Below are 15246 nucleotides of genomic sequence, written 5' to 3'. Positions count from 1 at the left end.
ACATAGAGGTCGTCATCGTGATGTCCGCGTCATATATTTAGGCATGCTGACGGCCATTCTTTTCTTTCTGCGCCAGTCGCAGATCTGTCAGAGAACTACCCGCTGTCATTTTTTGTCTGACTATTTTCAACTTTTTGTCGAACTTTGTTCAGTGTGTAGGATGTAAAGAAGCCCTTGGGGTTCAAACTGTGTGGCTCCTGTGACCACACCATGTATGTTACGGACCTCCACCTCATAAGCCTTTGGTGCCTGGATTGCGACCACGACCCGAAGTTGTGTTTCTAGTGCTGGGCATGGCGCCGAAAGTTTTGAGGGAGCGCTCCCTGAAGATGCTTGCGGCCCGGCGTTCAGCACCTCGGACATCTCCTTGGAGATCTCGTTCCCACTCCTGGTCTCGTCGAGAAGAAGGTCTGAGCACTGCTCCAGGGGATCCTAATCTTCGTCCTCCTATTCGAAGTCTTTGAAGGGGTCACGTAAAAGCACCCTAAGAAATACAAGATGTCGACTTTTCCCCGTCCATCACCTGAGGAGACTGAGGAGTCTCTGCATTTGAGGCCCGGCTCCACGGAACAGGTGCCTCGGTCGGCTTCGCGTTTCATTCCCTTTCCGGGTCTGGGAGCGTGCCCCGCCCAGTTAAGAGTTTTGTGACGCCATGTGGGCTATATTTAGGTGGCCTGACCCTGCCGGTTCGCCCTCGGCCCCCGCAAGGCTCAGCAGCAGGAGCTTCTCTTTGTTATCCACCGGAGGTTCAGGCCCTGGGGCCCAAGGCTCTTATGGATCCGTTCCTGGTTTCGGACCAGCGCCGGTTGCACACTTTCGACCTTCCCCGATGCTGCGTCTGAGGCAGACACCCTTGATGTTGCCTGCGCCCACTGACGATGCCAGCCCCATTCTTATCCCTGATGACATGAAGCCGGACAGGCATCCACGCCTGGCAGAGAACACCTGGCAGAGAACCCCTGTCTTCTCGGGAGATATCCAAGCAAACCCTTTCATGGATCTCATCTCTTCGGACGCAGCGCTAGAGCACGTCAAGGAGTCGCGAGCTATGGCCAAGTCCTTGGGCCTCTCAGTATCATCCCGTCCTGCATCCGACTTTGGCTCCTTTTGTGGCTATGAAAGGCTTTCCAGCTGTGCCAGCCCTACCCTAGCCAGAGGGGGCGTGCAAGTTCTACAACCCCTGAGTGGCTTTGGATGCGGTTCACACCGACCCCGTGGGTCGGGCGGCTAGAAGTCAGGTCAAGCCACACTCCCCTCTCCCTCCTTAGCCTCCATACCTTCCTAGTCCGACCCTCCCAGATCATGGGCGTCCAGTTGGTGGCAGGATACGCCATTACCTCCAAATTTATTTCTAGTTGAATATTCTTTTCACTTGATTCTTGGGTAGGGTAGACCCAAGAATCAAGTGAAAAGAATATTCAACTAGAAATACATTTGATGGACTTGTGATTGTCATAACTGTGCATTTTGAAAACTGTGACAAACAGGACTTATGAGCAGGACTCCACTACAGAAGTTTTTTATTGTGACCCTTTGTTTGTGTTGGTATGATTCATGGTATGTATATGAGTAGAATGAAAGGTGAGATTGGAAGGTTGATGGTGTTATATTTTCTTTGGGGGATTCTATAAATTGCTTCTAAACTAAGAGAAGCTAATAATGGTCTCTTGCAAACTGAAATGACATCTTGATTTTGTCGCATCTGTAAATGTTTTTGTGAATCTAGTATAAATTCTATATAAAAAAAAGTATGATAGGATAGAAAAGGAAAAAAATATATGTTCGAGGCATATGAGCTGCAGATTGTACACTTTGCATAGATCGCCATCTGGTGTTGGGCCCGGATGTTTGCAGTTTGTTTTTGTTCATTGGACAGTCTTTGGAAGTCACGAGTTCGGTGACTTCTCCTTCGGTCCGTACTGCGCATTGGCTTCGGCTCCATCCTCAGATTGTTTTTTTCCGCCATCGGGCTCGGATGTGATACTTCGTGCTCCGGCTTCGAACTTTTACGGTTCCAGCCTCGACGGAAAATCCTCGCTCATCGAGTTTCTTCATCTTCTTCATCTCTCGTAGAGGCACTTTTCTCGATTCCACACATCGGCACCGGCCTTCGGGCCCTCCTCGACTCCGGTCCCGGCCGATGGAAAGGGCTCCGTTCAAAAAGTGCCCAAAATGTGGGTCTAAATTTCCCCACACCGACCTCCATCAGGTGTGTAACCTTTGCCTCTCTCCAGAACACGAGGCCAGAGACTGCCCCGCCTGCAAGTCTTTTCGATCAAAAAAGACCATCCGGGATCGAAGAGCTCGACGCACCATGGCGCACTCATCGACCGCGGCTCCACCGGACATCTTCGGAGACGGCACCGGAGCTTCGGGGCAACAACACACCGAGCAGGAGGAAGACCTCGTCAGCGCTTCCGAGGCCGACGACTCCGACCTGGAGGACATCACACCGGCACAGAGGGTCGTGAGTACTCTACCCCCTCCCACCCCCGCGCCCGTATCCAAAGAGACTCAGGTTACACCTTCGCCTTCGGGCCTAGGGAAAACAAAACATACAGCTTCTATCACCCCACCTTCGGGCCCGCTGTCGAAGCATCACAAGTCTCACGGCAGCTCGGGCTCGAGCCAGCCTACTCCTGGTGCTGGTAAACACCGTTCGGCACCGAAGAAAGTGACGCCCAGCTCGACTCCGAAGCCACCGGTGCCGAAGCCTGGACTCTCGGTGCCGACGAAACACAAGCATAAATCCCTCGGCACCGACGCTCCTGCGTCGAAGCCTACCTCGACGCCGAAAAAAACGGAGGTTCCAAAAAGCATGGCGCAGAGAAACCACCCAAGTCCTCGGCTCCGAAAACATCGGCGCCAGCGGACGATTCGGCGCCACCGGACCTTTTTACACCTGATCCTTCTCAAAAAACCTTCTCAAAGGATCCAAAGACTGGGCTATTGATTTTGTCTATCAAGAAAAGACGTCTTGACACACCAGCTCCTCCTCCACCGCCCAAACGGAAGGACTCTGCCACATCTCCTCTCAGAGTGCCCTCCCCACCACCTCCTCCACCTCCTCCTCCTCCTCCACCTCTTCCACCTCCTCTCCCTCCCAGGTCTCCGCCACCCTTGCCTCATCACTCCCCAACCCCGTCCCCAGAACCGGATTACGGGGATCCAGATTATGATCCAGCGGACGCCCCAATGGACCCCACACCACCGGGGACCCCAGACCCATGGGAGGATTACCAAAACCCTGACATACCAGATGTGCCTCAAGATGACCTCTACCCATCCAGGCCATCTCCCCCAGAGGACTCACTAGGGTTTCACCACTTAATGCAGAGAGCAGCACACTATCATGGGGTGGAACTACATAGCGAACCAGTGGAAGGCGACTTCTTACTGGATACATTTGATATTCAGGATAAGTCCACAGCCATCTTGCCCATGCTTAAGGGTGTTACCAAACATGCTGCAGAGGTGTTCAAAGACACTGTCAGGGCCAGGGTCTTAAACCCCAGAATAGAAAAAAAGTACAAAGCGGCACCCACAGATCCTACATACATTAAAGGCCCTGCTCCTTTAGATTCCTTGGTTGTGTCCACGGCTAGAAAGCGGCCCAACTCCCAGTCCTCAGGTGAGGCTCCACCGCCAGATAAGGAATCAAAACTCTTAGATGCGTCTGGTAAACGCACTGCCTCGCAAGCCGCAAACATCTGGCGCATTGCGAATACACAGGCGCTGCTTGCGCGTTATGACAGAGCACACTACGATGAGCTTGAGGCTCTTATGCAGCACCTCCCGGAGAAACACAAACGTAAAGCTCATGACCTAATAAAGGAGGGAAAGCTCATTACTAACACCTCCATTAAATGTGCCCTCGATGCAGCGGACACTGCTTCTAGAGCCATAAATACTAGTGTCCTGCTTCGTCGTCATGCCTGGCTCAGGATCTCAGGGTTCAAGCCAGAAGTCCAGGCATCCATACTAAATCACTCCTTTGACCAACAACACCTCTTTGGGCCAAAGGTGGACGAAGCATTAGAAAAAATGAAAAAGGACACGGACACGGCAAAGTCCATGGGGGCATTACAATCCCAGACCCCTAGATGCTCCTTTCGCCGTTCGTCCTTTCGTAGCTCAGGCAGAGGCTACTCCACCGATAGCGCCTCTACCTCCTACAAGTCCCCTCCTCAAAATACCTTCTCAAAGGGCTACCAAAGGGGTGGATACAGGGGCAACAACAATAAGGGCAGGGGCAAAACCAACACCACCCGTTCTGCCACCCCGCCCGCACAATGACTTCCCCTCGCTCCCCCCAGACCATCCCACTCCGGTCGGGGGCAGACTGCGACACTTTATCCACGCCTGGGAGTCCATAACATCGGACAAATGGGTGACCCAAATTATTCGGTCAGGGTACTGTCTCGAGCTAACATCTACCCCACCCAATATCCCACCAAGGCACCGTCAAATGTCACAGGAACATTCCACACTGCTCAAACAGGAGGTGATCTCCCTCCTCCAAAAACACGCTATAGAGCAGGTCCCCATCAATCAACAAAATTTAGGGGTCTACTCTCTGTATTTTCTGATACCGAAAAAAGACGGGACCCTGCGGCCCATCTTGGACCTCCGGCCTCTAAATGCATACATCCATTCAGACCATTTCCACATGGTCACCCTACAACAAGTCCTCCCACTCCTCTGTCAGGGAGACTTTCTCTCTACCTTGGATCTGAAAGACGCATACTTTCATATTCCAATACACCCTTCTCACAGGAAGTACCTCAGGTTTGTGGTGGACGGTCAGCATTACCAATTCACGGTTCTCCCCTTCGGGGTCACCACCGCACCATGGGTGTTTACCAAATCCCTAGCTGTAGTAGCAGCACACCTCAGACGTCAACATATTCACGTCTTCCCTTACTTAGACGACTGGCTGATAAAAGCCGCGTCCTCCGACCAATGTGTGCAACATACAAACAGCACCATCCAACTGCTCCACCAGCTAGGCTTCACGGTGAACTACCAAAAGTCCCACCTCATACCATCTCACACAAAGCAATATCTCGGGGCCACTATAGACACCTCCAAAGGTATAGCCTATCCCAATTCAGCCAGGATCGCAAGCATACAAGCCTTGCGCCAAACATTCATTGCTCACCACTCGCTCCCAGCAAGAGTGTTCATGAAGCTAATAGGGATGATGGCATCTTGCATTTTCATAGTGCCCCATGCAAGACTCCACATGCGTCCACTCCAATAGTGCCTAGCACGACAGTGGAACCAGGCCAGGGACAGCTGACGGATCTGGTGTTGGTGGACGGCCGCACCCATCACTCTCTGCAGTGGTGGAACACCACAAACCTTTCCAAAGGGCGGCCGTTCCTGGACCCGGTTCCTCAGGTGATTCTCACAGCGGACGCATCGCTCTCCGGCTGGGGAGCGCACCTCCTACACCTCACAATGCAAGGTCTATGGACGCCACAGCAAAAATCGCTCCACATCAACCATCTGAAGCTCTTGGCGATCTTTCTAGCCCTAAAATCCTTTCCAAAACAGATTTCAGCCAAAGCAGTCCTCATTCGCACAGACAATATGACTGCAATGTATTCTATTCAAAAACAGGGGGGGACACACTCTCCCCAGCTCTCCCGCTTAGCCCAGAGCATATGGAGATGGGCAATTCCACAAAACATCTTTCTCCTGGCACAGCACGTCCCAGGCATACAAAACACCAGGGCAGATCTGCTCAGCAGACAAACGCAACAAATACACGAATGGGAACTGCATCCACAAGTTCTTCGCCCATTCTTCCACAAATGGGGGCATCCTCAGATAGACCTCTTCGCCACCCACGAAAACAAAAAATGCCCAAGCTTCGCCGCGAGATACCCACACCCATTGTCCAAAGGCAATGCGATATGGATGAACTGGTCAGGCAGATTTGCATACGCCTTTCCACCTCTCCCACTAATTCCATTGGTGGTCAGGAAACTGCAACAGCACTCCCTCACGCTCATTCTGGTAGCCCCAACATGGGCCAGACAGCCGTGGTACACCACACTACTACAACTATCAGTGGTACCACATCAAAAACTGCACCTGTCCCCATGCCTCCTAACTCAGAACCATGGAGAAATCAGACACCCGGACCCAGCGCAGCTCAACCTTGCGATCTAGCTCCTGAAATCTTAGAATTTGGGTACCTTCACCTTCCCCCTGACTGCATGAATATTATCAAGGAAGCCAGACGTCCTACCACTTGAGCATGCTATGCCGCAAAGTGGAAGAGATTTGTTGTTTACTGCCGTAACAATACAATCAACCCTTTAGATGCATCCATACAACACATTATATGCTATCTGCTCCATCTCCAAAGGTGTAACCTGGCATATTCTTCCATACGCCTACACCTAGCAGCGATTGCTGCTTACCTGCAAAACAGACAGCATTTATCACTGTTCAGGGTGCCCACTATCAAAGCCTTTATGGAAGGCCTTAAACGCATCATTCCACCCAGGGCACCACCTTCTCCTGTATGGAATCTAAATGTAGTTCTTACAAGGCTAATGGGTCCGCCCTTCGAACCACTGCATAAATGTGAGCTACAGTTCCTCACCTGGAAAACAGCTTTTCTAGTAGCTATCACTTCCCTTAGAAGGGTTAGTGAAATACAAGCGTTCACTATACAGGAACCCTTCTTACAAATACATCACAGCAAAGTGATACTTCGTACGAATCCAAAATTTCTGCCCAAGGTCATTTCCCCCTTCCATCTCAATCAATCGGTGGAATTACCTGTTTTTTTCTCGCAACCTCAATCTGTTGCGGAAAGGGCTCTACATACACTTGATGTTAAGAGGGCTTTACTGTACTACATACAAAGAACGCAACCTTTCAGGAAGACTAAACAATTGTTCGTCTCCTTCTCTCCACCGCATAAAGGCAACCCCATCTCTAAATCAGGGATAGCTAGGTGGATTGTAAAGTGCATACAAATTTGCTATCAAAAGGCCAAAAGAACATTATCTGTTCCACCTAAAGCCCACTCTACAAGAAAGTTAGGGGCTTCTATGGCTTTTCTAGGGAACATACCCTTAGATGACATCTGCAAAGCAGCAACATGGTCAACACCGCACACCTTCACAAAACATTACTGTGTAGACGTGCACTCCAAGCAACAAGCTAGTGTGGGCCAGGCTGTACTAAAGACACTATTTCAAACCGCTGCAACGGATACCGGTGGTCGCCGCTAAGGTTGGGTACTGCTATATAATCTATGCAAAGTGTACAATCTGCAGCTCATATGCCTCGAACGGAAAATGCTACTTACCAGTATGCATCTGTTCTTGGCATGTAGAGCTGCAGAGTTGTACACGCCCACCCGCCTCCCCGGCTACCTGTATCCGTTCCAGTCTATCTTATTTAGATACTACACACATGGGTTTCTCACTGTTATTACTACGCTCCATCATTTCCCTGCTGGCGAAAACCAATCTGAGGATGGAGCCGAAGCCCATGCGCAGTACGGACCGAAGGAGGAGTCACCGAACTCGTGACTTCCAAAGACTGTCCAAAGAACAAAAACAAACTGCAAACATCCGGGCCCAACACCAGATGGCGATCTATGCAAAGTGTACAACTCTGCAGCTCTACATGCCAAGAACAGATGCATACTGGTAAGTAGCATATTCCTTTTGATAAATAAACAAAAGAAAAAAGAAGTAATGTGTGCAGTGATACTCTGTGACAAGGGGAAATGTCCAGTCAGAGTGATTACCACTGTAAAAACTAGATAGGCCAGTTAAGAGGTTGTTTTTCTTTGTATTGGTATATCTAGTAGCCTCCAGAAAGATAATTACCGAAGGTAAGTTAAAATTTGTTTTCATGGCTAAAGTTAAAGTTGCTAATGGGAATTCCCATGTTAAATCCACAAACACCTTGTTTTCAGGGCTTCTCTAACAACCTTTGACCAAAGTGCATCATATTCGGTATAATGAAAGTATGAGTTTTGAAAACGTTTTTTCCCACTATTGCTCCAAATTGCTCAAAGAGAAGGATCCTGAGGAGCAGGTAATTAAGCATGCAAAAATGATTTTTCCTGTGGAGTCCTGAAAGACTAGAATGGTACGTCAGTATCAGTATTTGGAGCAGGTGCTACTTTAGTCATGTTACTTTGTAGCCCTAATGATTTATTGCTAGATGTATGAAGCTAATTACTGATTCATAAATTGTGATTCTTACCAATTCGCAATTTACTAATCGGTTATTGGTATGTACAAATGTGTTCGACTGGCCATTACCAATTCGGTACAAGTCGCTTTCGCAATTTAAGGAATCGCAATTATTAGCTATTCGGTAAATAGCAAATCAAGTCGCAAATACCGAATCTTTAACTGGCATTGAGTGATGACCTCACAAACATGAAGTAGTGTAGCAGCAGGCTATAAGAACACTGGAGAACATTGAGACTAGTGATAGCCAATTTAATCCAATTCGGATCAGCATCAATCTCAGCCATACCCCCTTGGAAAGCAGTAAAATGACCCAGCCGAGATGAAGGCCTTTGGAGGGAGAAATAGAACATTAAAATTCTCAGAGAACGAGTTAGAGATACTGACTTAAGAGTGTGTATCCCATCATGATGCCTGGTTTGGCAAAACATCCCTCTCTGTGCCGGAGTTACAGAATCAAAAAATATGGCCCAACATCCAGGAGCGCATTAACTCTGAGGGTGGTCACACAGAGAACAATAGAAGAAATCTGTAAAAGGTGGTACGATCTCCTAGCCACGACCAAAGAGAAGTTGTCAACCTGCAGAAATGAGGCCCATGCAACAAGACGAGGACCTCCAACTCAGCCATCACCAACCCCCCTTGAGTCCACCCTGGAGCCAGAAACTGTGTCTGACCTCAGCATTATTGACACTTCAGAGGTTGTTGCTAATTCAAATGGCAAGTCATACATACACTTATAGTGTTACAATAAAATGTTTGCAGCAAAGTGTGAGGCAGCATTGTAAACTTGTTAGGCTCGGAAATGTTTACCTATGATATAATACATTAAAAACACCATTAGAAGTGTTAGGCTTACCCTAATAGTGTATTATGGGATATATAGGGAACCTGCAGTGAGATGTAGACAACTGCACAGGAGTAATCCATGTCTGACATCGCAGTATTGTCAGGTAACCTAATCATAAATCAGGGTCCACACAAGGTATGGGTGATACCACACAGTTGTTTGGAGGTCATGAAGCCTCTGTGTTGAAGCTACAGCACCTACAACACAAGCAAATGAGAATAATGAACTAAAACATATTGCCACTAGAACGGAGCATCACAAGTGTCTTCCAATATGTAGCGTCAACCATTGAAGAATCCCACAAGTCTCTTGAGGCAAAAGTAGACTCTGACAGAGGCTAAGAACAATTGATGTGGCCAGATGCAACAGGACAATGCAACGCACAGACGTACTCAACATCATTTACTCTCACTTATGGATATTTTGAGTCGATCAATACATTTCTTTGCACAGGCTACTTCAACACTCTCATGCCATACTGTAGGTTGCAGGGTGAAATGGGACACTATAGTGGCAATGTGGCATGGGCCTTGTGCAAGTAACCACTGCAGTTGAAACGTTTTACTCAAATTGCACAAGTTTGTGCAGTTGGGCCTGCTGAAAGTGAGGAGCTATCCAGTATTAGCAGTGTCCCTGTAAATAAGGCATTGAGTGTGCGTCGCAGTAGACCACGAGGTAGTGTTTTTGATACTAAAGGTTCCACTACACCCGTGCAACATTTTGTCGAAAGTTCAGTTCTTAGTAGATGCAAACAGTAATAAGTATTACATTTGCACTACATATTGTTTTGTCATATTTTGCTATTTCATTAACGTGTACTGATGTTTTTCTTTCATTTGACAATTCTGAAGAGTGAAAAGGATGTTACGGCTACCTTTACAACCTGAAAAATAAAGGTTATATCGTTTAACACAGCACTTCTTGTGTTTAGCTTTGTGCAAAATGTAACAAACATCATCATTTACATGCCTTAAAAGTAATGGTTTGTAATGACCATACGTCTGACTCTTCCTTCTGCTGCCTTTGTACCATCCTGTGTTGCATGTACTGGTGGGCTTTGGGGTTCATCATCATCAGATTATGTATCGGACATCATTTCTGGCAATCCTTTCCGCATTGCTACATTATGAACTATTGCACAAGTGATCTTGCAAATTGTTTCTGGAGAATATTGTAGGGCACTCCCACTTTTATGGAGTCATTGAAATCTACTTTTCATTCATCTAAATGTCCTCTCAATGACAGATCGGGTTTGTTTGTGTGCTGCATTCCATCCATGATCTCAATGCATATGTACTGTCACCTACAAAACATTTGGAAAATGTTGTTACTATAGCTACACTTTAGACATTTAGGACATTTGTCATATTCATAGGCCTTATTTACCAAGTAGATTGCCATCTTCAAGCTCTCCTCTGAGAAGACGCGAGTAAATGCCAATATGCCTGAGCATGTATGAGTCATGTTGTGTGGTTAATAGGGTCCGTGCACCAATGCTCCCATTTTTTACATATTCACGTTTAAAGTTGACATCTTTTTAGACCATGAATTTGAGCACATTTTGCTTGCCTGCTTGCATGTGATAGTGTCCTCAGAAAGTGTTGTGCTTACAAATGCATATCTGTGTAGGCACATTATTATACCATCATACATTTTGTCTAAGGATCAAGTACACTGCGCAGACTGCCCTTGCATATTGTTGTCTGTTCGGAGACAGCTTGGAATTAGTAGAATCAGCAATGTACAATCTCTTCCGGGAAAGCCTTTAAAAACTTAGAAAGGGCACTTTGTGATACCCCATCTGCAGCAGCAGTGACTCTTTGGTAACTCCCAGAGGCTAACAGATGGAGGGAGAATAGTACCTGCACATGGGTGTGTATTGCATTGCTTCTGACAGTGTTTCTTAAAGCTGAGGCCTTATTTTTGCAGTTTGAGCTAAAATAACAACACTACTCGGCCTGTATTTATCAGATATTTCCTCCTCTGTTGAAAAAGTGTAACGCTCACTCTGAATATCCGTTCCGGCTCCTCATCCTTCTCAGAAGGGCATTGGGAATCTGCATCCTCCTCGCAATCACGTACAGCGCTGGCATTGTGGAACACCTTGATGCATTGTGGGCCTTTTTATGTATGTTGACCCTGGTTAGCACGTGATCAAAGTTGGTGGTGATTTGTATGTGCAAAATCCACAGGAGTGATGACGGTGACCTTGTCGCTGTAGCTGTGAGGACCAGGTGATGCTGAGGAAGACCAGGAGGCGTTCACGAGCTGTCCAGCGTCGGAAGTCGAGAACCAGGGAGTCGTGTCCGGCGGGAACACCAACAAGCCTTGGCAAAAGCAACAGATGTGGAAAACGAAGGAGCAACGTTGGGACCAGCAAGGTCCAAGGGACTCACCAAGTGCAGGAAAGTCAGAGCACGCCCTGAGCAAGCAAGGGAGCCCACTGAAACAAGAGAAGACCCTCAAGAGGACCCACAGGCCAAAGGCACAGGAGTCGCAATTGAACCTCGACGAAGATCTGGGCAGGAATTGATGCTGGAGCTCCCTGTAGCCCGAAGATCTCTGAACGGCAGAGCCAACAAGCCTTGGCAAACATAAGTCGACGTGGTCCACAGGGGATCGGTCCCAGCGGTTCCGACGAGGGATACTTGCCTCAAACCTGCTGAGAGGACGGGTCCGGCTTCGAGGGAGTTGCAGACCCACCACCTATGTTGCTGACCCTTTCGAAGTCCTTGGAACATCAGGAGCAGCAGATCGATCAGCTTTGTTGCGGTGCCTGCAGATGCAGGGGAGTGACTCCTTCAATTCAAGGGAGATTACTTCGGGTGTCCTTGATGCCCACAGGTCTGTTGAAGATCCTGCAAGAACCATAGACGACAAAGAAGACTTGCAGAACAGAGAGACCAGGAGCAGCAGGAGTCTTCCTTGATGCAGTCTCGGTTCCAGGTAAAGTCCAGCGAAGTCCAAGTGTCCAGACGGTCGAAGAGTGACGTGATTTCAGACTCTAGTCTTTTCCCATGACGAATCTGAGGACCCACCCACAGGTAAGCTCTTTTATACCTTAAAGGGGTTAGGACAACTCGGGGGTCTGTCCTAGAGGATTGGCTGGATAGAGGGGAAGATACTCTCATGTCCTTTCACCAGTTTTGCCCCAGAGCGGGAGTCAAGGCCTCCCAGAACTGGTTCTAACTAGAGTATGCAAGGAGGGCACCAAATGTGCCCTTCAAAGCAGTCTGGTGGTGCTGGCAAGCGCCCCCACCCCAGCCCAATACACAAAGTCCCGTCTGGGACATGGTCACACCTCCCTGTGACAGGAAACCTATTGTTCTACCTTCCCCCTCCTCAAGCTCATCTCAGCAGCAGGAGGGCTGAATCGTGTCTGGAGTCCGCAGCAGCACTAGCTTGCTGCAGACCCTGGGAGGCTGTTACCGGTAGTACTGTGGGCTTACTGGGGGAGCCCTGCAGTGCATGGAATCATACCTCCAATACCAGTAATAGTGTTGGGGTATGATTCCAACATATTTGATACCAAACATGCCCAGGTTCGGCACAGCCATTATGTAGTTAGCCATTGCGTAGTGACACATGGCCACTATATGTATCAAAATGTCTGACCACAGTTACAAAGCCATGAGAGTCGAGGAAGATGTGGAAGCACCAAAGTACTTATGTCGAATTTAGGGAAGAAGCACAGTGGCTGGGGTCCTGATTAGCAGGATCCCGGACAGACTAGTCAAAAAAGATAATGACACCAGCAAAAAGTGGGGGTAACCATAAAAGCAAATCCTATTTTCCTACACAACTGGTTACTGATTCGCTAACGCTTCAAACATCTAGCCTTATTTAGACTGTTGGATTAATAATCTCTTTACTGTTCATGGTTTATAGCAAATGTTTTAACATTGATAACAAAACGGTTGTGTTCAGTAAAATGAATGCTTTAAGTACATGCGAAAGCACCATTATTGCGTCGGTAATCAGTTTGCAACTAGTTACAGATTAGCTTATGCTTCATACATCTAGCCGCTATTTAGACTGTTGGATAAATAACCTCTTTACTGTTCATGATTTCAGTCAAACGTTTCAACATGGTTAACAATATGGTTGTGATCCTGAACACTTATTTATGAAGAGAAGATGCATCACGGCCTTCATAATTTTAAGCCTCCCCTGCTGATATTTTGTGTAATGTTTGGTTTATGGGACTTCGTTTTGGCTTTATTCAAGCCCTGAAAAAATACCTTTGATACCTTCTATTGACATGCATATCTAGAGGCGCTGGTGGAATCAGGCACTTTCAATATCAAAGGAAGGACGCACTTGTTTGGCAGTTACCCCCTTTATGAAAGTTTCTACTTTAGATGTTTTACCTTGATGTGACAGTATCTTATTGACCCTAAAAATTGGTTATTTTTTCAGCCTGGAGTTATAGATAAATTTGCCAGAGACACCAAGCCGATTATCAGCAAAGTAGCTTCGGTTGCAGAAAATAAAGGATTGTTTGAGGAAGCAACAAAACTTTATGATCTAGCAAAGGTAATCTTTCTTTAATAGCCACAGTTAATCTTGTGTTTTTTTTTTTAATGATGCATGGTAACAGCTTTCTTTGCCAAATGAGTGGGATTCTAGTAAAAGCTTTATGCTCTACAGCATTTCTTTGTGCACGTGTGTTTTTTTAAAGATTCCTATCTTTTTTCTTTGGTTCTAGTGGTTGCCTCAAACTATCGGGTTCTAATCATAATTTAATTAATTTTACAGAAAGCCATCAATTATATGACATACTCCTTTGTTGTCGTCTCTTTTGAGGCTCATCTAGAATTAGGGCAGTCTTTCATTTTTAGCACTTTAAAACAAGTTTGCCCCACCCCCAAAACATACACCACTGATGTATCTTAAATGCGAAGTGGGTCGCACACCGCTCGTCATACTAGCAAATAGCCCCATAGGATTCTGGAGAATGCAGTGACAGCGGCGGGTACACCTATGCCACGAGTAAAAAGTTTAAAATGCCATCCCTGGACACGTGTTTCGAGGTAATTGCCTCTCGTCAGCAGGGAGCAGGTACGTATGCGGGGTGCTGTAGACTGCCAAAAATTATCAGGTATAGTACCTCTCACGGCGCGCGGGTGCGGGATCCGGGCTCGTCAACCCATAGCTCAGGGAGCTTTAAATACAAAATGCGAAGTGGGTCGCACACCGCTCGTCATACTAGCAAATAGCCCCATAGGATTCTGGAGAATGCAGTGACAGCGGCGGGTACACCTATGCCACGAGTAAAAAGTTTAAAATGCCATCCCTGGACACGTGTTTCGAGGTAATTGCCTCTCGTCAGCAGGGAGCAGGTACGTATGCGGGGTGCTGTAGACTGCCAAAAATTATCAGGTATAGTACCTCTCACGGCGCGCGGGTGCGGGATCCGGGCTCGTCAACCCATAGCTCAGGGAGCTTTAAATACAAAATGCGAAGTGGGTCGCACACCGCTCGTCATACTAGCAAATAGCCCCATAGGATTCTGGAGAATGCAGTGACAGCGGCGGGTACACCTATGCCACGAGTAAAAAGTTTAAAATGCCATCCCTGGACACGTGTTTCGAGGTAATTGCCTCTCGTCAGCAGGGAGCAGGTACGTATGCGGGGTGCTGTAGACTGCCAAAAATTATCAGGTATAGTACCTCTCACGGCGCGCGGGTGCGGGATCCGGGCTCGTCAACCCATAGCTCAGGGAGCTTTAAATACAAAATGCGAAGTGGGTCGCACACCGCTCGTCATACTAGCAAATAGCCCCATAGGATTCTGGAGAATGCAGTGACAGCGGCGGGTACACCTATGCCACGAGTAAAAAGTTTAAAATGCCATCCCTGGACACGTGTTTCGAGGTAATTGCCTCTCGTCAGCAGGGAGCAGGTACGTATGCGGGGTGCTGTAGACTGCCAAAAATTATCAGGTATAGTACCTCTCACGGCGCGCGGGTGCGGGATCCGGGCTCGTCAACCCATAGCTCAGGGAGCTTTAAATACAAAATGCGAAGTGGGTCGCACACCGCTCGTCATACTAGCAAATAGCCCCATAGGATTCTGGAGAATGCAGTGACAGCGGCGGGTACACCTATGCCACGAGTAAAAAGTTTAAAATGCCATCCCTGGACACGTGTTTCGAGGTAAT

General features: G+C 47.7%; 1 protein-coding gene across 1 annotated transcript in view; it reads left to right on the top strand.

The window, feature by feature from the left end:
- The window catches only part of NUP93 (nucleoporin 93), a 451198-nt gene that overhangs the window by 393227 nt on the left and 42725 nt on the right, over positions 1–15246 (top strand). Inside the window, exon 17 of the mRNA XM_085639933.1 lies at positions 13504–13620. Within this exon, the coding sequence (XP_085496059.1) occupies positions 13504–13620 (117 nt within the window). The remainder of the gene's footprint in view (positions 1–13503; positions 13621–15246) is intronic.

Source organism: Triturus cristatus, chromosome 12 (genome assembly GCF_964204655.1).
Source record: "Triturus cristatus chromosome 12, aTriCri1.1, whole genome shotgun sequence".
Taxonomy (NCBI): domain Eukaryota; kingdom Metazoa; phylum Chordata; class Amphibia; order Caudata; family Salamandridae; genus Triturus; species Triturus cristatus.
Note: the sequence above shows the minus strand (reverse complement) of the source record. Positions and strands in the feature narration are given on the sequence as shown.